General features: G+C 34.6%; 4 protein-coding genes across 4 annotated transcripts; 1 reads left to right on the forward strand and 3 right to left on the reverse strand.

Moving 5' to 3' along the window:
• Positions 1 to 539: 539 nt before the first annotated feature.
• Positions 540 to 3,281, reverse strand: LOTGIDRAFT_114647 (hypothetical protein; the record flags this gene model as incomplete). Its single annotated transcript, XM_009052773.1, has 6 exons — positions 540 to 735; positions 1,111 to 1,243; positions 1,536 to 1,720; positions 1,988 to 2,237; positions 2,444 to 2,786; positions 3,132 to 3,281. 6 exons carry the CDS (start codon positions 3,279 to 3,281, stop codon positions 540 to 542), a joined length of 1,257 nt encoding a protein of 418 aa, XP_009051021.1.
• A 370-nt stretch (positions 3,282 to 3,651) lies between these two features.
• Positions 3,652 to 11,994, reverse strand: LOTGIDRAFT_159123 (hypothetical protein; the record flags this gene model as incomplete). The annotated part of the gene is made up of 9 exons (XM_009052774.1): positions 3,652 to 3,768; positions 4,655 to 4,774; positions 5,725 to 5,883; positions 6,254 to 6,400; positions 6,659 to 6,709; positions 6,998 to 7,173; positions 7,920 to 8,183; positions 9,190 to 9,348; positions 11,910 to 11,994. Coding segments are annotated over 9 exons (1,278 nt in total), but the record flags the coding sequence as incomplete, so codon positions are not given.
• A 3,383-nt stretch (positions 11,995 to 15,377) lies between these two features.
• Positions 15,378 to 20,661, forward strand: LOTGIDRAFT_213948 (hypothetical protein). The gene is made up of 8 exons (XM_009052775.1): positions 15,378 to 16,240; positions 16,627 to 16,760; positions 17,288 to 17,406; positions 17,576 to 17,719; positions 18,474 to 18,619; positions 19,032 to 19,186; positions 19,565 to 19,706; positions 19,908 to 20,661. The coding sequence occupies exons 1-8, from the start codon at positions 15,979 to 15,981 to the stop codon at positions 20,114 to 20,116; spliced, it is 1,311 nt and encodes a 436-aa protein (XP_009051023.1). The 5' UTR covers positions 15,378 to 15,978; the 3' UTR covers positions 20,117 to 20,661.
• Positions 20,662 to 23,353: 2,692 nt separating this feature from the next.
• On the reverse strand, positions 23,354 to 24,371 carry LOTGIDRAFT_159126 (hypothetical protein; the record flags this gene model as incomplete). The annotated part of the gene is made up of 2 exons (XM_009052776.1): positions 23,354 to 23,381; positions 23,947 to 24,371. The coding sequence occupies 2 exons, from the start codon at positions 24,369 to 24,371 to the stop codon at positions 23,354 to 23,356; spliced, it is 453 nt and encodes a 150-aa protein (XP_009051024.1).
• Between the last annotated feature and the right edge of the window lie 1,534 nt (positions 24,372 to 25,905).

Raw genomic sequence — 25,905 nt, forward strand, 5'->3', positions numbered from 1 at the left:
AACCCGTATTTGTATGTCCATCATTTTCTATTTTACCATTGCTAGTTGTCTCCCCTTCTGGCACATGCCCATTACATAACTGGGTAGATGACTGATAGCCATTGGCTAGATTTGAAAGATTGTTTCCAGATGGCGCTGTGTCCAGTTTGTTCAGATTTGCCTTGGAACTGATGACGTAAAGTTTCTTTTTCTGTTTAGGTTTATATTTGTACCTGAAAATGAACGAAAATGTATGTGAAAGGAATATCAACAGTACTCGGTCAACAACTTCGGCCGAGAAAGTGTCTCCCATGATAAAAACGAACCATTTGAATGCCATATAGGCCTACCTTAACATGCAATCCTACTTCGGATGGATATGAAATCAAGTAGTAGGCCTATTTTACCTGCTACTTTGCTGCTGCTAATGAAGATTAGCCATAATATAATAAGACCGATCGATTGGTAATGTCAAACATTTGCGTTTTCAATACTCCTCAGTAAGGCCGTGTACACCTATGTCGTATTGGAGGTCGAGGAAGCCATGTTGACAGATATACTCACCAATAACATTCTATAGCCAGGGTGATGAGAGCTAGAGCTGAACCAATCACAATGACCAGGAAAACACCGCCGATATTCTTTATACTGATTCCGTTACTCTCATCTTCAATATCAGGACAATCTCTTTTATCTTTCTTCCACCATTTTGTTTTATATTCTTCTAATTCTCGCTGATTGATCAACTGAAGAATTCTGCAAGTTCAAAACAAGAATTGGAATATGGGTCCTTTAACAGAAATGATGAGTGGTTTGATGTTAAAAATACCACATTTGGTTAGTCAAATTTCAATGGAAACGTTAATGTTTCTGATTCGCCGTAGGTATATTGTAAAATGAACAATAGTGAAGTATCTGATCTATCACCAACATAGTAAACCATTGAGAAAACGAGCAAAATATCGTTCATGATGAAAAGCTTTCAACCTAAAACAGTATACGATTGGATATATTTTTGACTTTGAGGAATGAAGATTACTTTCTATGGAATAATATTTTAGTATCACAATAATGCAATAACACATGCTGATAAAGGGAGGAGAGTAATATTAGAATGGAAGCACCACTTACATTGTAGACAACTGACTTCTTAAAGGCGATCCTTCTTGTACAGCCAGAGCATATGGTTTCCTAGAGAACTCCTCTCCAACTTCCCATAGGTCACAATTTGTTAGTTTAGCATATTTATTTACTGTGGCATCACCTGAAAGAAAGGGGCGATGTTCATCTTTAGTACGCTAGGGATTCTGGATAAGGTAAGGTAGAAATGACATGAGAGATGATGGTTGGAGGAACTCGAGCAAATGAAGCGAATACCCCCCCAGGAAAAGAAGCATTTTAGGTACTCGTGGATACAGTCTACTGACTGGCTCTTAGTTCTATTGAAAATGGTCATTCTCAAATCATCTGGGACGACGCGACAATTAATAAATGCACTCCTAATATGCACTCCTAATATTATATTTCAATTGGCGATCAATGAACATGTGTCTTACCAATATATGCAAACTCTCCGGTCAGAACTCTTTCTACAGCTTCGTCTTTATTAGAAGGGAATTCCGATTCTAACATGGTCTCCCATAGTTTGGTATATTTATCACTAACAGGATAGTCCCAGACAGCCAGTTTCGCTCGTTCTACAGCTCCTAGATTATCATCTAAACTCATGTTCTTCCAAATACTGGAATATATAAAATAAAAATATTAATGAAAAGGGCGTACCTGTTTCTGTAATGCAGAAAAAGCAATTCTTCTTCTCTTGATATACTAGTATATGTTGATCTGGAAGCCAACACACATTCGTACCTGGAGCCATGTTTTGTTATATGGTTATTTTAGCTGCCGTAAAATGGACGATTTTTTGCTTCAGACTCATCCTTTGTAGAAAATGTCATTTCTCAAACCACCAAACTAATTATGATATTAAAAGCTTAAGAAATATACATACCCATAAAATCTATGTTCAATTTCTTGCATTCTTTTGAAATAAATCAAAGCATTACTGCCATTCATTGGCGCATATTTAACCTTGAACTGTTTGGAAAGGTCATCCAAGGATTCAATAGGTGTTTCCAATCGAGAAACCGTCAGGAAAGCAGCCAAGTTAGCGGTGTAGGTGGCAATGATGATAAATCCAAACAACCACCATGTAGCAGCTACTAATCTACCAGACAGGGCTCGTGGTGTCTCTCCACCTCCTGTAAAAGATTAAATATGAGAATATGCGAAATAGATGCAAATGAAACGATGACCAAACTTAAGAAGGTCCTTTTCTTTTCCATTATGTATTATAAAACCACCCATGAGGGCCGTACATTACGTTAAGGCCTTCATCAAGTCTGTAAACGCAAAATACACCCTCACATTGGTCCAAATTAAGGATTTTGCAGCAAGCAATTCTTACCCTGGGGTGTCAAAGACATCATACAAAACCAAATTCCTTCCTTGAGGGTAAAGACTCTTGGTTCTGTGCCTTCGCCATTCCAGTCCACAGTGTTATTCTGGTAGCTGAACGGGCTTAACTTATCAAAGACGCAGATAAGAATGCTGAACAAGAAGAAAGCTCCAATGATGCAGAACCAGACATCTTCGTCCAACACTGTCAGGAACTTTCCAAGAGTATAATCAAATTCCGGCTTCTTCATCAAGATGGTCAAACCAACCAGATCGTAATAAGGTACCGTAAAATCAACCACATTTTCTCGTTCTGCCATTACGGATATCGGACCAACTGCGATATCTGCTTTCTGAAAACAGATGAAATGCATTAGAATCGGCTCTTTAAGTGATACAAATTGCAAGTATGTTGATGAAGAGAAATCAAGTCGCATGGTTCACAAGGGACTACATGTGCGTATTTTCTTAAGGGTGTTAAGACTTAGCTACAGATAGATTTCCAACAATAAAGAACTATGTTATTCAGAACGATCAGAAAAGACCAGGGTTCTTGTTGTGTAAGAACATGACCTTTTCCATCTTTGAAACCTTTGACATTTCAAGTTACCAACAAAAGCAAATCCCCATCGGTTCTCAAGGTAAATCTACATCACAGAAATCATTGATTTTTTCAAATTATTTTCTGGTTGAATTACCTTATCGATTAGTTCTTTAATTGCGCCATTCCAGTTACCATCGTCATCCATTGAGCCGTACATGCCGTCCGGACTATCATATAATATGTAGTCAAAGTCTAATAAGTAGGATATTCTCTTTAATAGCTCTATACAATAACCATCATACATATCATTGGTGTTGGTCGTATTACCACTGACTTTTTTATATACAAATGGCGGCATCTTGAAGCAAACAGAGAGAACAATGATGCAGTTGCAGACGTTGTAGGTGTTATTGGACCCGTTACGATGTGCTCAGGTCGACTTTGGGATCGAATTTTTCAATTCAACGACCGAGAACTTGATCAATCGCTACATTTATTCGACATAATAGCGACGCAGAATGAAAACTGCCATCAGTTGCCCAATATGTATGTTCGGATATTCATATATCAAGACAACATGAAAAGCTACTTTGATGATTTTCGAAAAGCTTTTGATTTAGTATAGCACCATGACTTTCTCGCCCATTTTGATTTTTTTTCTAATATTGACTTACGTTTGCTACAGTAACAACTCGGTATAATTTTTTCTTGTTGGATTTTGTTAGAGAAGTAATACCAGGTTTTAACACCAATCTTCTACCGTCCTCGCCAGCTTCAGTCCAATTACCAACCTAGAAAACAAAAGAGAATACTGTGTATCATTGTGTTATTAGATAGAAATGACCTAAATAGATTTAAAGGAGATGCAAGTTGATAGAAGGTGAAAGCCGACACCCGGCATATTCACGGAAACACTAGCCGTGGCATCAAATCGCCAAATCAAATCTTTGTGAATACGTTCATTCAAAACACCTGATAGATTCTTTTCAAAAAACTGGGTCGTATTAGAAGCCAGAAGACATGCCGGTCATGTACATACACAAGTTCTAAACTTTATTTTAAGGTATTTTGTTAACAGGAATCTGTTCATTTCTACTCTTACAAGTCTAAACATTGATCAATACTTCCACACACAATTTCACCATATATAGTCTAGGATTAATCCTACTAGACAATTAGTTTTCTTTTAATTAAGCTTTATAATTACTTATTAAATTTATATCCTGTTAACAGATGTAGCCATCCTTTAATTAATGTTACTTTACGACTCGCATGATTCGCTTCCAGTTTCATAAACAGAGAATAATGTATGAAACATTTCCATACATCACAGCGACTTTGACAGATGTAGGTCTCTTGAGAGTTAAAAAAAACTAGTCAAAGATACGCTTCGGGCTAACTGGATCTACTCTCTGGGTTGAGAGAAAAAAAGGTAGCATCAACGTCTTTCCTCTATCCTGCGAATACTGTTTCCGAGAACTAATTCAAAGTAAACGGACCCTCTCACCATAGCGATCACCAGATGCGTATGGTTGCCTTCAGCCTGTACGCATATGACTAAAGCAACGGTATATGCTACAATACAAAGTATCCACTTTTCAATATTCAGCGGCGAGGCTTCATTGGAAATGCAGCTATTTGTATCTTAGATCTGAATAGATAGAAAAGAAGACAAACCTCTCTATTATTGATGTTATTACCAGATTTAAAGGTTAATTGATTAATAAGCAAAGTAAATTTATATCTTGTAATATCATTTTCTTCCACCAATGGTCCATAAACACCTTCTAAACCAATCTAAAACACATATTATAATCAATGTCATTTAATTAGCTACAAATCGTATAAAGGATTTATAAGGTCATCATTCGTAGAAAAGAAAGGCTAATTCTATATTTCCTACGAGTTGGTGAATTAGACTTCTTCGAAACAACAAATACATTTTATGTGTCATTTTCTACAAGTTATGGCTTCCCAAAGCACAAAGTTACAAAACGAATATAAGATTTTCGTTTTCAACTTCTTCGAAATATCGGTGTCTTTTTCCGCAAGTTATGATCTGCAATCTCATTTTTTTCTGTAAGTTATTGAATATTCCAAGCACTACAATACTACATGGCTGTATAGAGTTTGATGGCATTTCACTTCAAATGACCTAATAAAATTTAAATGCTAATGTACTATTGGAAAGGCATATTGATGGTGTCTTGGAATTTTATCACGAAAACATAAACTTGGCATTTTGATAACAGGAACCACAAAATGTCATGAAAAATACTCATGCAGTGAATCTGTTAAAGGATATCAGCCCTAATTGAAAAAAACTTATCTTATCAAAGCAAGTTTTAAATATGCAATTCATCATCAGGACGGATGGAAATCTTAAGCTATGCATTGATTAAAAGAAATGAAAGAGAGTTTTACGTCCTACTTTGGTTTAGTAAAGATCAACAATGTCATGCAATGAGTGACGTGAAAAATGTTGTCTAGACAGCGGGATAAGTTTACTCTTTTTCCATTTGTAAGTGTCAAGGAATCTTTAACGTGAGGGCCATAAATATGTCATAAAAATTTATCAGGGCAGTGGCTTTGGCCTACTCATTATCGATTTTCAGGGATCTTAAATGCAAGGGCCTGTATCACACAGGGCCTCGGTTTATTATCCCAAATCCCCTATGCATTGATTTAAGTCACAGATCCCCTTCCATACAGTATGTTGTACCCGGGGCAAATCAAATGGTACTTACATTCTTTAAAGCTGTAACAAGTTGTTGACTCTGTTGTAGGTAGGTCTCATTAGTTGTGGTATTCAAACACTCATTATAAACTATCGGCTGGATATCAGTTACATTGGTTATCCCCCTTTTTATCATTCTCATCAGATCATATACCAAAGCTTCGTCAATCTGATGTATAGAATTCTTTTTTCAAATAACGGAACACAATTTCACGGTATTTTGAATAACGGAAGCCATTTAATGGCATATTGAAAAAATGAAAAAATATTATGAAAGGCTACATAGAATAACGGAACATAACAATTTTATATCAATCAAATAACACAATTCCATGATATATAAAATAACGGAACACAAGTTTCTGGTAAGTATATCAAATAACAGAACACAATTTCATGGTTTTTGTCATGGTTTGTCATCATCAGGTGATGTGTACCATAAAACATCTAGACGTAGTATGCCATAAATTGTGTTCTGTTATTTCATGTGATCTCCAACCCGAAAACTAAATTTGCTTATTGAACAAAATCGTATATACCTTGAAGGAATCCCGACCAAAGATTCCACCATTTAGAATATCCTGCATGAAATTATCATACTGTTTTTTAACAGAGTTCTGTGGAGACGCTGTTATCATGGTTACTCGTACTTCCATGTCACATTTCAAACAGGTTAGCTTGGAATCCTGAAATTAATTACAAGACTTTAATGTTTCGGATGAAAAATATTCAACAGAACCTTCGGAAAAAGTAGAAATTGGGGTTAAATAGTGAACTAACTGTGATAGTTTGGACTTTAAATCGTGAATGTGTAAAATAACAAAATACTGAAACGTAAGAACCGCAACTCTGAATTGAACACTGTCATAAACCAATAGCTCAGAAATCAGTACCGGAAATTCCATTAAAACGCCATACCATAATATTTGTATAGCAATATTTACCTTAGTTAGGAAAAACCAGTTGACATCAAACTCGTCACTAATAACATTTGCCTACAAGCATACAATATACAGATATAAATTAGATCTGATGTTTTTACTCAAGAGGCATTGAGTGATTAGGTGCAGGAGACCAAAACATCAGAAGGGCTTGAGGTGGGTTGGTGAGGCAGTGGCATTTTTATCAATCGTTGGATGGAGCAGGGGCCACAGTATTGTCAAAATGGAGCTGACAGCGCCAATGATAAAAATAAGTCTGCGATATCAGCTTCTGTAAGAAGCGGAAGTTAACTTTTCATCAAACGTTAACCAAACTTGAAGAATCTTTGAAACCCAACTTACAACTTCGAGAAAGTCTGGTGCTTTCCTACTGTTACCAATAATAAATATATTCTTAATTTCAATTCTTTTTAACATTTCAACTTGTCGTTTGGTTTCTGTAGGATCGCTGCTCATTCTGACATAGAGATGCTGGGCGGGAACATTGGTCAGTATCCTTCTTGGAGTATTCTGGATGTCTATAAATATAATATCGTATAAAGGCTGCTGAATAAAGGCTGCTGAAAAAATGTAGTATTGGACCTCTTCCTCTGTGTATTTGGTGTCCCTTGGATAACATGGAATGTCATTATACTGAATATCATCAATATCACAGAGGTCCCTTAAATTAGAATTGAAGTCACAAAATTGCATGATGTCACGTCACCTACAGAATACAAAGATTTTACACTCATATGGAATGAATGAAATCACAGTGTTGATACTGTTGCCACCTAGATTGCACTGAATCTATCTTTGGATGCCACCTTGTTTTGCTTAAGATCAATTAGATTGATATCATTTTGTACATCACTTAGATCGTATACTGGCCCCATACGTATACGTATCATCTGATCTAAAAAACAAATTCCAAATGATCATCAAATAATGTTATTTCATAGATTCTGTATGTTTATGATTACTATAGCAACAGAATTGCACATTATTGAAAAAATATTATTGATAATGTCCGGTAGTACAAAGATCGATCCATTAGATCTACTTATAGATATTATAAATACATAGGTACTGGTCTGAATTATAGGGTTTATAACAAAGAATGGGATAAAACATAACGAGTGTCGGGAGCCCTCGTAATATATAATCAGAGGATGGGTTTTACTGAAGGTTTACTAACCAGAGGTTTCACTGGAGGTTTACTAATCAGGGGGTAGATTTCACTGAAGGTTTACTAATCAGAGGATAGGTTTCACTGTGAACTTACCAAATGTTTCATCGTAGACGATAGCCACATTATTCAGATCATCAAAATTAACAATATCCGCCACTATCTGTAATATCTCTACGGCTGTGGGCTCGATTTGATAGTGGATGGTCGAGTCTCCAGATCCGTACCGGAAGTAGGACTTGTCCACTACGGAAATATAGGCTATACCCAGGGAACTTGCATAGGATCTGAGTAAAACTGCGCTGGAAGGTATGGACATATCAATTAGAGCCACTGCCCCCTTCTTCATCTCAGCACAAACTGAAAATACATAAAATTCTATGGAGTTGTTCGTCCTTATTCTATGAACATTATTTGATTAATGACGAGCTACGTGATGTACCATCGAGACAGGTGGTATAGTCCAGCCATGAGCTGTGAATTTTACTACGCATTCGCGTTAGTACCGTCTACGCATTTGACTAGGAGAGGTGGTGTCTCCTGTATTTGTTCCTTGATGCCTTGTTTAACATGGGTTTCTCATGGACGATATTGTGATGCCTTAGAAATGAAAGCTATTTTATGTCTGTCAGCTCTTGAGATCCTTACCATCCTCTATGCATATAATGACAAACTGTGTATATAGAGATTGATAAAAGCCATTTACCAAAACGAAAACAAATCATAAAGACTTGTAAACCGTAAATTAATCAAACGTGTTTTAAACGTGATACATAACAGCAGTATTTAAACAATGGGGGTTTATTTTTCAAACTCGTTTAGCATGACTAAATGGATTCCAGACGCAGGCAATTTCCTGTTTTATTAATCACGTATATTTATTATCATTCAGATTCAGTTGGTATAATTTGCTTTGTTAAAATGATATCATAGAACGTCGCAATGAATGAAGTAGGGCATTACGGTGATGCGGTAAAGTGCAATCAGAACAAGGAACAATAGTACAGAGTAGTGCCGAAGCGCGGGACATCATAGAGCTGTACAGTGAAGCACAAGACAACATGTGACGATATACCACGTCATACAGCAGTGCACAGACAGCACTAACAACAGAGTACAGCACACAGCTAAGCAGTACACAGCATAGAGCACAGCACAAAACAGCCAATTGCATCTATTGACTCGACTTAATTGACAGTGGGCTCTGAGACAATGGCGTTTATTAATCATTAATAGGGTCTTCCCCTATCTTTAATGAAATTTGAAATTGGGAGAACCAAATCCGGGCAAGCCTTAATGTTTTAGGGGAGAGGTTGTGATCTTAGAGAGATAGCAATACCATTTGAAATTTTGCAGTAGTACTTACCATTATCAAGTGTGACTAGAGAGTCGTTTTTGTCAGCTATGATGATCTTGAACTCTGTTTGAGCCAGATTGACTCCCTGGTCCACCAAACTATCACTATTAGATAGTATCTTCTCTATATTTTTATTATATTCTAAAATAGTGTTATCTATCACCACCACTGAAATGAAAAATGATTTGGTTAAAGGGATGCAGTCGTTTTGCTATGTCAGCTCTAAAACTTTAGAGCTCAATTTCAGCAGCTTTAATGACTAAAATCTAAGGTCTGGTTATTCTGCCATACAACAAAAACGTACATATACTTGAAGATTAAACTATCGTTACTTCCGGGTAAATAAAAGATCCCAACAGACTGTAATAATCGATGGCGTTATGATATGTCTTTGTTGACATATTTGAATCAATAAGCATAATTGGAATACACCAGCTTATAGAATTGAAATTGCAATGTATATATAATAATATAATGCAGTATAATATAAAAGAAAAGTAAGGGATAATAATTATTATCGTATGGCCCACATTAATAATCGATGATACATAAACAAACCCTGATCAATTTCCATTAATAGTGGAAAAGAGTAAATATTAACAATTGGAAATTTGGAAACCTTTCTTCGTATTTGAATAATAGCAATTAACACGCTTATACTTCTAGATCAAATATTAACTGTGTTTAAAACAATTTACTGATCATGGCCAAAGTATATAGAGTTGTTAAAACTTTTAGTTATGTCATTATCATTTTATTTTTCGTTTCAAGAGGAGTCGAAGCAGGGAGATTTGTGCTTAGAGAATGCTAGACGAACTTTGCCCTCCCCTTGCCCAATCAATTATATACAAACTTTATAAAAACATATTTTTCGTTTGGTATTGGTTGGGATGATTGTATGACTCAAAAAGGAAGTAAAAGTCTCGGTATTTTCGGTTCGTGTTTTCGAAAACGGAAGTATATTGACCCCTCCGCACTCTCCTTTTCGCATATATACCAGGCTTTACCAATCTGATTAATAGTTTGGCAACTCTCGCAAGCTTTCGGTAACTTCTGGCAATTTCCGTAAAGCTAACTTTTCAGACCGCAAGCGGATCTTTCGCTGGCCAATTGTTGATTCCCTTTACATGAGAAGGTGTAATCACTGTTTGCCAGTGGCCGGCAGGAGAAGGTTTCTATTGGTGGTGGTTGTTCACAGGGAGATAAAGTCAGGGCCTCACCCAAACCTTATTATAGATCATTGAAATGTCAGGACGATTTCCAAATGTTAATGAAATCTGATAAAGAAAAGATGCAGACATTTTCACTAATGAGTTAAATTATAGACAAAAAAAATTGTTATTTCAAAAGGATTATAACATAGGTTCCAGGGCATCGTTAAAACCATCTCCCCTATGTATAATAGTTTCGCCTAGTTTCAGACGTGTGGAAGAAACAATGCTTCCAGAGGATTCCTTTCTATAGTGGGTTTTTGGCTCTAGCTCAAATTTTAAAGCTTATCGCTATGCTTATTACACTTGAGCCTGGTTGGTTTTATGTATTTCTTTCATTATCATAAGCGAGAATGTTCGGAATTCCGTAACATCAGATGCCACTCTTACTCATAAAAAAGCTTTTTCCTGAAGACAACAATTAATATTACAATCAAAATTTGTCTCAATTGAACAGTTGCGACAAATGTAATCGTAAGATTAAGATACGGGTCCCAGATGTATGCTACATGTACATCCGATTCAAGGTACGTCATTTTATATTTACAAAAATAAAACAGTGCTTGATAGTCGAAAACTAGTTAAATCAGCTTCTTATTTCATTGAGGAAGTTAGAGTTCCGCAAATTATTAAATGGGCATCATCTTTTTGTCTTATTCTTTATCCATCAACACATCCACCATGGCTAGTCAGTAAGTTTCTTGCAAATACAAATTCAATGCCATCGATGAAATTTTTCAGTGAACTCATCCCCAACCCTTCGCCAACCTTATACCTATGGACCTGGATTTGGCAAGGGTTGATTTGAAATCCAAACTATCAAACCCACCAAATCGGAAGTAACACAAAATCTGTGATATTTGTAATTAATATGAAATTTGTTCAAACTGTATTTCAGAACATTGTATAACAAATTATTACTTTATTACGGACACATTCTTATAGAATTCTAATAACAGCGCAGTTAGAATAAATTGTTTACGAGTTGGTTTTGCTCCATTAGTCACAAGTACTTTCATTAACGTAAATCGGAACCGTTATATCGCATTTTTGTTATAGGTATCGTTCCATTGAACATGTTGCTATGTATCTGATGTAATTGTATCTTATATCAAATATCTTGTGTAGCCTAATGGGTTAAAATATAGAATATTATTTTTGTCTGATTTTAATGTTAGAGAATAACATAGCCTACACCCCACAACATATATTGGAGTAACATGTTGTGTTTCATGCTATTGGCATTTTACTTGTGACGGAATCATTGTCGTAGTTAGATCGTTGACGGAAAGGTCGAAGAAAATGAAAATTTGTCTTCCCAATTAGTACAAAGACTATAAATACAATCAGTCGCCAAGTTCATCTCCGATTTCTTGGATTACATTACATGATAATTCAAACTGGGGCAAATTTGTTTTTGAGTCAGTTTGAACATCTTGATTTCAGAGGCCAGTACGTTCTGGTTTCAGGTATTCCCATTCCATGATTTAAAGAATAATATATGAAATAGTGACTTACCTATTCTATGAGTTTGTGATCGTACATGTAATAAACAATTAAGGTAGGCGATCAACACCGTCATCAGCATTACGTACAAATTCATCTTAAATACCGGATTTCACTAAGGTTTACGTATCATAACAACAATATTGAACAATATAAAGATATACCACGATTCCGTCTTGAGTCTTTACAAAACGTTACCATCATGTGCTTCAGGTTCGAGATTCGGACATCTTCACGGTTCCATGACAAACAATACCACTGTTGATCAACACGGTATATTAGTTGAGTCTGTGTATGACAATATTTGTTATATCCAGGTATTATGATAACTCGCAGGTAATATACCTGAGCCTCGTGCTATATAGGTCTCCACTACCAGCAATCAATAACTAGGTACCATTAACGATATTTCTCTCTGTTATAGAATGTCAACTCAACTCGACCACGAGTTCTATCTCATTGTTAGAATTATTTATTTATAAAGTCATTTATGTACACTAATTAGATGACAGGTTTATTTTCCTAATACATGATTGGTGATTCCATCGTTTTTATTGGCTGGAATTTCTTTAGTTCTAATCCGAACAAGTTCCAGCCAATCGGCAAGTACTTGTTGAATTAAACAGTGCAGGTGCATTGATAGGTAACTGTGAAAAACAGATATAGCCCAGAAGAGTAAAGGCATAGAAAACTTTGCGCGGTTGAAGCTATATATTCACTACATGAAATTGTTCAGCAAACCACCCCGCTCGTTAGCGCCACCCCACCCCTTCTCTTATCAATAAATAGATTTGACCGTGGTTCACTTATCCATATAGTTGACTTTATCAAAATTATTTCGTACCAGGCAGTAAATTATAACCCACCAAAACGACCTTTTTGAGAGGGGCACGTTGCTAAGGGATATGTGAGAAGGTTTCCTTACAAAACAAAAGGTAAAAATGGCTACAAGCAAATGTTTTGATTGGCCGGTTTGAGATACACGTGATAACATGAATATTTATTATCTCGGTCCCTGATACGAAATTTAACTCCTAAATTCATCACAGCAGAAATATTTCATAGTTCGTACGTGTTGAAAAGGCGATGCGTATATTCTTGATAGGGTCTGACCACGGAGCTTTATTAGACTATTAAAGCTCCTTGGGTCTGACTTTATGTATTTGGGTTTCTGACAAGCTAAAATCTTACATCTAACAGTCGACGATCCAACTGTAGTTATTTCTTTGAAAAACGACGGCTAATTTACAAACTGCGAAACACGACACTATGAGTGACGCATACAATTAGTGAGAAAAATACTAATTAGGCCGTCTAATGATTGGAAGCTTATTAGTGATCATTAAATTATCTGATGTCTGAATTACGTGAATTTCTGTGATGTTTTGTAATCCCACGAGATGATAACAGGAAAGGTGAGATTGCTGTTTTCCACCTATTATATTGGCATGTCTGAACACCACCTGATGCTTTCTGCCTTTTAATGCTTTTGTTTGTAAGTGGAGTAAGTGTGTGTGTGTTGGGGAGGGGGGGGGGGGGGATCTTTTGTCTAGACATTGTGTTTTTTCGGTCTTTAAATGATATACATTATATAGATTACCCAATGCGTTTAGGTGCGCAAAAGGCAGATGTTCAATGTGCATCATAAAATGTTGAAAAAGTCTTCAACTTTCAAAGAGAATATCAGCGTATAATCATGAAAAATATGCCACTAGAGGCAGCAAATTATGCAAGATTCGGGATAATTAACTATGTGAATTCAGCCAATTATTTGTATCACAATTAGCTATTTCCACCTTGAATTATCTTTTTATAATGCCAATTTGCAAGATACTGAATTTGGTTTCATACCAATAAATAATGATAATAAGAAAGACCAAATCCATGTTTTACATTATCCAACGAACATTTACACCTTGTACGCGTAACTACTCGCGGCTTACTCTACTTCCGATGGCGCCTGACAAACATTTCACAAAACACAATCTTTCATAATTTCACGAATTTTCTTATATAATCAGAATGAAATGATCGGAAATTCAATGCAGAATGAAGAGAAAGTCGGCAGAGGTTTTGGTGAATCCGCCCATAAGCAGTGGCAGTGATGACGATGATTTTAAAGAGCTAGATATTCAAATAAAGAAAGCAAAACAGTTGATAAAATCGAACTCGAAGACAACTGAACTCTCCAAGTCCAAATCTGTGACTTTGAAGAATGGAACAAAGGCTAAAGCCAGAAATTCTAAGTCAAAGTCTTCTACAGGACCCAGAAGATCTGGCAGAACTAAAATAAAGTCTTCATCACAATTAGAAAGTGATCAACAAGTACTTGGTGAATCTCCTTGCCGCACTGATTGTAATGAAAGTACCTCCATTAATGACATTATTAACTCTAAGTCTAATCAAGCGACCATAAATTCTGAATTTGACTCTAAAGAAATTTTACCTTTAGACACAAATGATGAGCATGCTTTTGAAGAAGGAAAAGATCTTGCCACATCCAAAACCAGCAGTAGCAAAGCAGATAAACCCCAGGAGAATAAAAAGTCTCAGAAATCAATAAATAAACTTACAAAGAAGTCTAAAAAAGGACTGGCTCTCAAAAGTCCAAATATTATTTCCATATCAGATGAAAGTGATGATGAATTTAAGTCCACAAAAAAGCCCTTCAGTGGCCAAATCTATGAAATATTTAGCCCTAAAAAAAATTCCAAAACAGATTCTGAGCTTTTAGATTCCAAAGATAATGATTCTAAATACACTAATGGGTCATTATCTGATTCTCAACAATTAAAGTCCAAAGTTAATGGAAAGCAAGGAAAGAAAGTTAAGAGAACCCCTAAGAAGTCAAAGAAATCTGCAAATCAAGAGGAACAAGGTTGTAAAACTCCAGAGAAAGTTCCAAAAATAGTAGATGGGTTCTGTCCCTTTTGTCAGATGCCATTCTCTGCTTTGGGTATTCAATCACCAAATTGGCATTCAATGGAATGTATGGATCTACCTTTGATTGCCGATGAAGGTAATTACTTCTAAACATAATGAGTTTGACATGTATCACATTTTTTCTCCTCTCGTAAATTCTTGGAATATGATTTAGGAAAAGTGAAGTTAAAAAAAGCGTTTTCATGCAGAAATTATTATTCTATAATTTTCTATGCACACAATGTTTTAGATAGAGTTTGTTGTTAGTTAGTAAAAAGATCACTAAGTGAAGTTACTCACGGGCTACACAGTTGCACAATAAACTAAATCCATTTAAAGTTTTTCCTTTAATAATATTTCCCTCATTATTATATAAGGACTTATTTTTATTTTAGAGTGTGAAAATGGTGTTAAATGTGATTCAACCATACCAAGCCACTATAGACGATACAAACATACTGTTTTAGCCCAATACAGAGCCTCAAATACTGTTAGTTCTAAACGCTTTGATGATGAAATTAATTTAGAAACATCAGCACCCTCTTTCAAAAGTGAAGATCTTTCCAAAATAAATGGTGAATCAAATTTGACAAAATTAAAGAAGTCTGAGGAAGTTGAAAATGAAACTTTTGGAATATGGTCGTCACAATCAGAAAACCAAAGTAAAATCCTAACTGGTGAAATTGAAACGCCATTGATCAAAGCTAAAGATACAGTAGCTGATAAGAATTCAGATGATATATTATCCTGTGTGTCTGTAGATAGTGATTGTTTAAATTCAGTCAGTGAAGATAATTTTGACAGTTATGGTTGTGATACAGAATCAGATGAGGACATTTTTAACATCGCTACTCCAGAAACGCCAAATTATTTTTCTTGTAATACGGAAGTCGATAAAAATCAAAACTTGAAACCAGTTAAAAACATTGAAAATGATTCCAAATCTGGTGGATTTTTGACTAATGATGAAAGCTGTGAAAGTGCCAATGAGTTACCTCCCTTAAATACAACTGCCGTTATTGATCTCTCCAATGAAGAGTCAAACTCTAGAACCTCCACAAGTGCCTCTACCTCAACCAATCCAGGCATTACCAAGCAAACCTCACTTTTTAATTTTTTTCAATCAAATTTACAAAAACCTAAAGTTAGTGCCAATAAAATGACTTTTGTAGCTGAAGAGAAAGTTGTCACAAATAAAAGAAAATCATTGTCAGCTTTAAAGAAAATTAAATCAGACCCTTGGGGCTCTTTAAAGAGACCCACAAAATCTGTCTCTACAGCAGTTCAAGAGACAAAGTCTGAGAAGAATTCAAGTGATAGTGTTAACCAAACTGAAGCCATCTTGTCGTCTGAGACAGATAGTTACTCCAACAAAAATGGACGTCATAAATACACTTGTCCATTTTACAAAAAGATTCCTGGTAAGTAAACAAACAAACACTTTTATTTTAACATTTCTTGACAGGAATTTTATTAATACACATACTATGGTGAATGTTAGGCTGGGAATGATCATCCTCCTAGTAGGTCTAACATGGGTTCTAATCCTCTTTAAGGTTAGACAAATTCTGATGCCTGTGCCAGTGCCCCACTAATACCTTTCTGTGACAGTTAATAGATTTCTTTTGAGAGTTTCCATGGATTATAATGTGTAATTGTATGTCGATTGTGACAATTCATTAAGTTTTCTCTACTATGATTGAATATTTGTGTAGTCCAAAGAATACTCTCTGGACATCATTTTTTTTTTTAGATGACTGAAAATCATGAGATTCGTTTTAATCAAGGTTCCTGTTCTCTATTGTAGAAACTGGTTTTACAGTGGATGCATTCCGCTATGGTGAAATACCAGGTTGTACAGCCTATATACTGACTCATTTTCACTATGATCATTATTGTGGTTTAACTAAGAAATTTAAACAACCCATATACTGCAGTCAGGTAGTACATTTATATTACTCTCTATCTTACTCTCTATATTACTCTCTATCTTACTCTCTATCTTACTCTCTATCTTACTCTCTATATTACTCTCTATATTACTCTCTATCTTACTCTCTATCTTACTCTCTATCTATACATTGAGTTCAATGCAAACCTGATGTCCCTGGTTTGATCCAAGCGTAGATGCAGTTGATCCAAGGTCCCATCATAAAATATCCCTCCTAAGTTTAAAATAATAAAGAAAAGGTGGCTTATACAGCTGTCCTAGAAAAATTTCCTCAATACACACTGCACGATATTGACTGTCTTGATTGAACCAAAAGTAGGACATATAACTTATGTCTATCAATAAAGTTAAAGCAAGTGAAATTTCCCTAATAATGCAGCACATGGTATAGCCTATCTTCATTAACATAGTCAAGTAGAGAAAAGTAATAAGTAAAGCCTCCATCGATTTCATTTCATATCCATATTATTGGTCAGTCCATGGTAATAGCAATTGAAATTGGGTTTTTCTCATTCAGATAACTGGTAATTTGGTGGAATCTAAACTGAAAGTAGAGGTCCAGTATATAAATAGATTACCAATGAATAAACCATGTGCAGTGAATGGTGTAGAATTGATGTTAAGAGAAGCTAATCAGTAAGTCTAGAAAACAGTTCACTTTGTATGGAAATTTGATGCACTTAAGGGTATGATGCAGTGTATCTTTTTCGAAGCTCGAAAGCCAAGGGCCCCATTTCTCAAAAAGCACAGGGTTTTGTTACAAAGTGTAGGCTATAAATGGATTATAATAATTTTTGTTTTGCAGCTGTCCAGGGGCAGTGATTATATTTATGCGATTACCCAGTGGAAGACTAGTTCTACATACAGGAGATTTCCGAGCACATCCAACAATGGAGGACTATCCTGAATTAAAAAATAATAAAATCAATGATTTATATTTAGACACTACGTAAGTTTAGATGCCTTTAGATTTAATATGACAGTTTTGATTCAGTTTTAAAACCAGACAGAAGTGTACTCATTGATTGATAGAGGTCTGGGGTAGATAAAAATTAGTTTTGATTGAAGCCACAATAAAATATTGTTTAAATTTAAGAGACAAGATAGATTTAAGTATAAAAAAATTTTGTCTAGGAGTTTATCTGGGTGTGTATCTATTCTCAACTAGGAAATTTATTTTACTTTACTTTTTATGTTACTTTACCTGCTCTTAGAGGGACAGTAGCGCCATTTTGGGTTGATTTTAATCTTGAATATATGTAGAGAGTCTTCAGAAGCACTAGAAATGTACGAAAATCACATAATATCTTAAAAAATATTACGAATTAAGAATTATATATAAATATAAAGAATTTTACTCTCTTTTCCTATACCCAGTATATGTATTTTCTATATATCACAGAGTATCTTAAATTGACGAGGCATCATGTTAACATTCAATCGCGGATAATTCTGGACACACATGGATTTGAAGGCTCAAATTTCAACAGTGAGCTTTGAGCTATAACTGATTGTCTTAGCTAAAAAATTCCCGTTTCTGAGACTAAAGAATGATGGGTGGAAAAAAAATAGTCTACCTGTCCCTGTAAATTTAAATTTCAAATATATATTAAAATGACTTCTCCCCTTTTGGGTTTCCAATGTTTCATGTATAATATCTATGCTTAGATATGATAAAAAGATCTGATATTTTTCATATATAGGTACTGCAATCCAGACTATGCCTTCCCATTCCAACAAGATGTGATCAACTTTGCTATAAAGATAGCTGTAAAAACACTGGCTGATAATCCTAAAACTTGTATAGTCTGTGGTACTTATACTATTGGAAAAGAAAGAGTTTTTAAAGGTATGTAGAGCAGTGTGGTTAAGTTCCCTTCACAATATATCTAATGATCAATGGCATTTCTCAATGTTCAATTCCATTCTTCCTACAAATTCTTATTTTGTTTTTATTGCCTTGACTACCTTCAAATGAGTTCAATTGTGCCTGGTCCGATGAGCTTGTGTCTTTGCTTGACTACACTTTTTGGGTTTCTATTTCCTCAATCTAAGGGAGAAAACTCTGTTTACTGGTTTCTTATTGTTAGCATTCTTGCCAGAGTTTCCACATGTAGTAACAAAAGATGACCAAACTTTAGAAATGTTTTTTTTTTAAATTAGGTATGGTAAGTCAACCCTAAAACTCCTTCCCACTTGGATTGTGCTATGACCATGTTTAAATTTAAAATTGAAGGCATGTTTTTTTCAATATGTTTCAGCTGTAGCCTCTGCAATAAACAGTAAAGTCTGTGTTAAAAGAGATAAAAAGAGTATATTAGATTGTTTAGAAGATGAAGAATTAAATAAAATGGTTACATTAAATCCTGCTGAGGCCACTGTTCATGTTTTACCCATGAAATTACTTAATTTTAATGTAAGAATTTATTTTTATGAATTAAGAAGACATCCATATAAATCATCATATATGCATATCTGTATCATTTAATTGACATTATTTTGGTACACACAAAATATATTATCCCTTTGATTTCAGTGTAATCCTTCAATTAGAAGCACAAGTGTAGATAATAAGACAATTTAATCCATAAAATTGACTTACTTATTTATTTAATTTAAATGTAGATATATGTTAATTTGGTTGATCCAGGGTTCAAGTTCCGCTAGAAATGTAGGGAGGAGAGGGAGATTACAGGGGTAGACCATCTTGTTGCTAGTCAATGATCCTAGATGTTTCCCCAACAGAATGAAATGATTAAGTGTGTTATTATTCTATTTTTTCTTCTATTTCCAGAGTCTGAGTGAATATCTAGAGAAACACCCCCAGTTTACCAGTATATTGGTATTCGAACCTACTGGTTGGACTCACAGTAAAAAAACTATATCATTAGAACATGTACAACCTAAATACAGCAGGAATGCCATCACACATTATGGTAGGTATAAGGTCACTGGCTGCATATTCTCAAAATGATCTTAGCGCTAGGATGTCGAGGAGTCTTAACTTCCAACGCTGTGTCAATGATATCCTTGCACTAAGATCGTTTCGAGAATACATTGCCTGAAAGTTAGTCATGGGCCACAGTAAATAACACAAGGGTAAAAAATCTTCTGATCTTATGTATTTTCTATTACAGGCATACCATACAGTGAACACAGCAGTTTTCTAGAGTTAAAAAGATTTGTTCAGTTTTTAAAACCCACTCGTATAATACCCACTGTGAACAATGGTAACCCAGCTAGCAGACGTAAGATGGAGGATCTGTTTGCTGGTTGGTTGAAAGAAACTGAACAGGACACTCCCACAAAATCTAAACAGTCGTCTTTGAATCAATGGATGGGCTAGACTCACTAAGTCTTCTTGACGTTCTTGTTATGGGCATTTATTAGTTTACTGATAAACACAGGGAATTTATGTGGGCAAGCCCAGTGGTGTAAGATGGAATCAAGGGGCCTTCGACCTTTTGGTTCTCATCTCAAAAAGTACCTGTCATTTTTGTGTCTTCCACCACTGATAGTAATATGCTTTATTGCTATTTTTGTTGGCATTTTTTTGCTCCTTTACTTGCTATGGACATTTTGGGTTCCATTACTCAATACTTCTCACCAAAAGCATTTTTGGATTTATTACTTGCTATGAGCATTTTTGGGTTTATTAAAGTATCATTTGCTATCAGAATTTTTGTCTTCTTGATTTGGCATTTATTGAATTTATTTTATTGACAATGCATTTTCCTGTACATAATTAATAAATATTTCTCCACTTTGTATGTTTATTACAATTCAAACTTGGCATTTTGGATTTTTTTGTGTTCTGACAAAATAACTTTCAATATTATATTTGATAATTATATTGTATATTTTTCATATTTATAATATAACTTTTTAATCAAAATTAAGTGTAATACTTTACAGAAATGCATGGACCAGCTCCATAATCACTTTCAATGTTAAATTATGAAATATAACCTTCTAGTAAATAACAGCCATCTGCCTATACATGAAACGACTGACGAACTTATTCTTCCCCATCTAAATCTCCTTATTTTCCCCACAATCCGAAATAGGAATGCAAAAACAAAATGGGATGCCGAAAAATACCACGCAACACACGTACAGAATCATTAGTAGAATTTTCTGTAGTCTGATTCCTATATTCAAGATAACGTTAAAAGAAGTTATCTCCCTTTGACCATAATTTTCAAACGAGACACTGCACTCCTAGAGTCGTGTGCTGCAATGACATTCCTTCTCAAAATGAAGTGGGCCAGATCACAAGAGACCATTTCTTTGTTGCAGGTTGCACACTTACAAAAATTGGTTTCAATGGTACTGCTTTGTATTACGATCATTTGACAACACTGGTCTCTGCCCAATTCCTATCTTCACCTACCCATTTGTAGCACACATTACATTACCTTTGGTTCGATGTGTATATCGTGTAACTTGACAGTTCTATTAACCATTTCTTGCTTTATCATGTTTCAGGGGCATTTCCATCATTTTCGCTGGAACAATGGGGCAGGGGAATTTTGATCAACTGATCTTTATTAAAAGTGGGACAACACAAACATTAAACATTTACTCAACATTCTCTCACAGACTCAGATTCTAGAAAAACACACACTAGCTCACCAACAGCATTGTATGCCGTGAATTGTTTGAAAAGACTCATTTCTCTTTTGGGAGAATTTGGAGGGTTCTAAAGGAGAACCCAAGAGCAAAAAAAAAGATAGACCAAAAAAAAGGTAAAGAAGAAGGAAGAGTGATTGGTATTGCTGTACAGTAGTGATTGATGATGACAATGAAACAAAACAAAGACAAACACGAATATGAGGCACACTATCTCAGTCTAATTATAGTAACACAGTCACATGATGAATTGATGAATGGACGAATTACGACTATGAATTTATCGATATGTAGATTAATGAATTGTGTTCGTTAAAATCAGTCTAACACGACTTAAGTTTATGTTGACTAGGATATCAGTTCGCACTTTCCATGTTGCGTTCTTTTCGGCAAAAAATTCACAATCCCACAAAATAATCTAAAAAAAATGTCCATTCTTCATCAATATTTGGCAGTGTTGATGTCTTTAATGAGCATCTTCTGTGTTATGATGTGACTGACGGCACATTCTTTAACTCTAGGCTTTGATCTTCAGTGATGAAAGATGGATGAACGAATCACATTACCACTGGATGAAGTTCTAATTGCACTACTCTTACTATTGAACAAAGTTCTCTCTAAACACGGGTCATCTTCTTGGTATTAACCACAACGAGGAACTCTATCTCTGCATCTTTGTAAGTTCAGTTATTTCACAAAGTTCTAAACAAAATCACTTACAGATTTATCAGTGATTAAAATAATCTCTAAATATCTTAAAATCTAAATATATCTGATGGTCCATAAAAATATATTATCACAGGTGCCATTTGCTATTTGGATTTTCAACAAAAATTGAAACCAGTTCATTTTGGAAATTAAGAAGTGACATAGAAAAAAATTAGGTTTAGGATTATCAATGACAAAAAGGAGGGCTGCCTCGATACAATTAACATAAAATTTTCAAAATAATTTCATTTTTTGAAATTTAAAATCAACTTTTACCGAAAATTTTCTAAAATGTAAAGTCATTGAGTTTCTGACATCAAATTTAAATTCCAATTTTTGCATCAGAAATAAAACATCCAATTTGATGGGCAGCCCAATTTTTAAGAAGCATTAAAAGTTAATAAATGTATAGATTTGAGATTTCGATTCACTTAGGTCTGAAAGGCATTTTGATAAAGTTAAGCTTAACTAAGAGCGGACAGAATCGGTGCACAAAATTGTTCAAGAACAATTAACAAATCACAAATAATAGAAAATAAAACGTGCATAACAAATTAACAATAATGTGCATTAACTACTTAAGCTTAAACAATTAATTACAATTAGTAGTAAGTCAATTAACGAACATGATTAATTTAATTAAAATAATAAGACGAATAAATTAAATTCAAAAAGAAAATATTTATCAGACAATTCAATCTTTGGATTTTCTGATTAAAATTTAACCAAGTGACAGATAATTTCTGATCACAATTTTTGTGAAAGAAAACCATTTGAATGAAAAGATTTTTGGCATATACGAGAAAATGTTGAAAGATCAACAATTTACCTCAATTCATTTTAAAAGAAATCTCAAACAAAACATTTTGGATAAAGCTGCAAGTCATAGAGTGACAACTCTGCCATTTTTTATCAATTATAAATAAAAAATATGACAATCAAAAGTTTTTGAAAGAGTAAGAGTCTTGCTAACCTTTTGATTGCCTTTCAAAAAAAAATTTTTTTTTGGTATTTTGTGTTTTTTTAAAAAATAAATAATCATCTCAAAACTGACTTGCAGCAATATCAAATAATAAAATTCTTCAAAAGAGCACCACAAAGAAGAAAGTTGCTTCCAGGGTAGCTTTACACAAAAGAATTGATTAAAATTAGACTTAAAAAGAGAAAAAAATGAAATATCACATATCATGAACTGGCACTTTTGTATTAAATAGCAAAAACATTGGTTAAGATCTTATTTTAACTAAGCACCTTCTCCAATTATCCATTTCCTAAATATACAAACATATAAATACTATACAATAACCTAGAGTAGGAACACTATTTAATAGCACGTTATGTTCAAAACCCTGGCCGTGTGCACTATTTCAATGATAATGTTAAACAATTATGTACAATGATCACAAAAAAATAAAACTGTACAGCAATACCAATCTAATGAAACTCTAAACAGAGGCTAAAAAGGTCACAACCTTTTGAACTGTGACCTAAAAAATTTCCGAGAAGATGGCCGAATTATTAAAAAAAAAAGAAAGAAGAAAAAGAGATTACATGAAAATACAATGATGTCATATGACAAATATGGATTGAAAATGGACATGGTTTAAAAAATCAATGGATTTAGAAAATCCCTGTGTATCACATATTCATCAAATCACAAATACTGGCATATTCAATTCATACAAAAATAACATTGGAATGACATTCGATTTTGAGACGTAAATGTCCCTAAATTAAGAGCATTTCCATTTAGTTCATTAATTGTCTGTTTTCAATTAAGATGCCTCAACACTAACTTTCAATAACATTTTTAAATGACTGGACATGTCATCACACCTTGCTGGGCCAACACCTTCAAAAGTCATCCAATGCTGTGGAGGCTTGGGTAGAACCTTTGGTGATGGTGGATCATTGAATTTTGCACCAGCATATGCAGCCTCCATGAATCTTGTTGGGGATGTCGTTGGACTGATAGCTGCCGGGTAACATTTGATGTTGGATGGCTTCTTTTTCCCTTCTGGTCTTCCATGATGAACATAAACTGTCGTCTTGTTCTTTTCGCCTTTGGTCATCCATTCTGGAAGACTTACTGGCACATTTGTATGAATCAGGGGTGTCCTTCTGTCATTTTCTTTAGATCCAACATGTCTCTTAGGAATATGTTTTCCCTGAGTTCGCGTCGTTTTGCTGTCTTTCTGGGGCACGCCTGAGCTGCGTACGTTGGCCCTGATTTTGCCCCTTTCTTTCATTGTTGTAGGCATATTCTGTATTCTTGATAGAACCATTTAATTGGTCACAAAAATCAAGTTGTAAGAATAGTTGAATCGTCGTTGATGACAACTGAATTCAAAGTCAAAATTTTTTGGTACTTCTTTGTTTACCTCGATTTTCAATATGGCGTTCGTCCTTGGCAAATATCTTCCTTGTTCCACTTTCACAGGTTTTTGAAATTTACTGAATAAATTTCGAAAATTTAGGATCAAACTTATTTCACTCAAATCTACGCCAAATTTATGTGTTTTTTAACACAAGATCGATCGAATTTTGAATGTTTTTATGGCCTTACGCCTCTGTTAAATTTCTTCAACTACCGCTTAGTTTTCATCCTTCTTCTCCACCTCTCTTCTTGTCAATAAACCAACAGCCAATCAAACGAGCACCTGTTAGCACGTGACTAAATCAACCAATCGTTTGATCATTCTAAAAATAACTGGTCTCGTCATATGTTTATTTTGGGATTAACCCGTCATTAATGTTTTTCTTATCATAAAATCTTAATTAGGGTGCTAGAACAATTAACACACATTTCTAAAAATTGAAGCCATTGACCCCTTTTTATTTTTAATCACTGAATATTTTTGAAAATAAAAGAATAAACTAAAGTTGGGCAAAAGGTATTTCCATCGGATGTGACGTCATTGTAGGCGGGGAATCCTTTATTTGATTGCTACTCTACAACATGAAAAATTGAGTGTTGCTTTGGGGAAAGTAGAGACAGATTTTCACCGTTTATTCTGTCCCCCAATATCCAAAATTTATAAGATCGTAAGTACCACAGTTTATTCGACAATTATCAAAATTTGAAAGGTTTCTTTATTCACTTTATCGACTTTTTATTTGTGTTTCAATCGACCTATTTTCCCGGCCAACCAGGCTGAGTGACACAGACAGAACACAGCCATGCTTGTTCACCAGTTGTGTACTTTAGCCATCGGCCTCTAGGTTTGCACACTGAATTTCTGAGCCTGTGTTATGTGAGATGGTTGCTAGATGAATGGGTAAATTTTGATTTGGTTTTCAGGCTAAAATATAAATTGGTGTATGCATTATATTATGGATTTGGGCCTAGGTCTACTATTTGTATTATTGAAATAGGCCTATTATTTGTATCATTTTTCGTTCAAAGTATCTCAGACTCACAGAAAAAGGAGGAGAGTGTCCACATTTTGAGAACTCCTCACTGAATGAATACCTGATCTTTCTAAAAGTTTACATTCATAAAAAAGGAGTAAGCCAATGCCTTCATAGGAAGTAGAATTAGGACTAATGCATTGAGCATTAGTATTGTTAAAGTGTTGTATAGCAAAGAATTAGGTTTATGAGGCAATTTTATATTCTGAGTATTGAGAAGACTATTACATTTGTCCCTAGTGTCATGTTGAAATTCTCCATGTTTCTTGGATGACTGAGTGAAGAATGATTCACTTACAGAATCCAATATATATATATCGTGTGAAAGCCTTCATGTATATTGAAAATTTGGCTTTGCTGCAAGAATAATAAAAATCTAGACTA

This window comes from Lottia gigantea (genome assembly GCF_000327385.1).
Source record: "Lottia gigantea unplaced genomic scaffold LOTGIsca_19, whole genome shotgun sequence".
Taxonomy (NCBI): domain Eukaryota; kingdom Metazoa; phylum Mollusca; class Gastropoda; family Lottiidae; genus Lottia; species Lottia gigantea.

Bases quoted from the DNA above. Each gene is read 5' to 3' on its own strand.
- LOTGIDRAFT_213948 (XM_009052775.1), top strand. From the start codon at position 15,979: ATGACTTTTGTAGCTGAAGAGAAAGTTGTCACAAATAAAAGAAAATCA. The intron at 17,720-18,473 runs GTAAGTTTAGAT...TTTCATATATAG, and splicing joins GATTTATATTTAGACACTAC to GTACTGCAATCCAGACTATG. The intron at 18,620-19,031 runs GTATGTAGAGCA...AATATGTTTCAG, and splicing joins AAAAGAAAGAGTTTTTAAAG to CTGTAGCCTCTGCAATAAAC.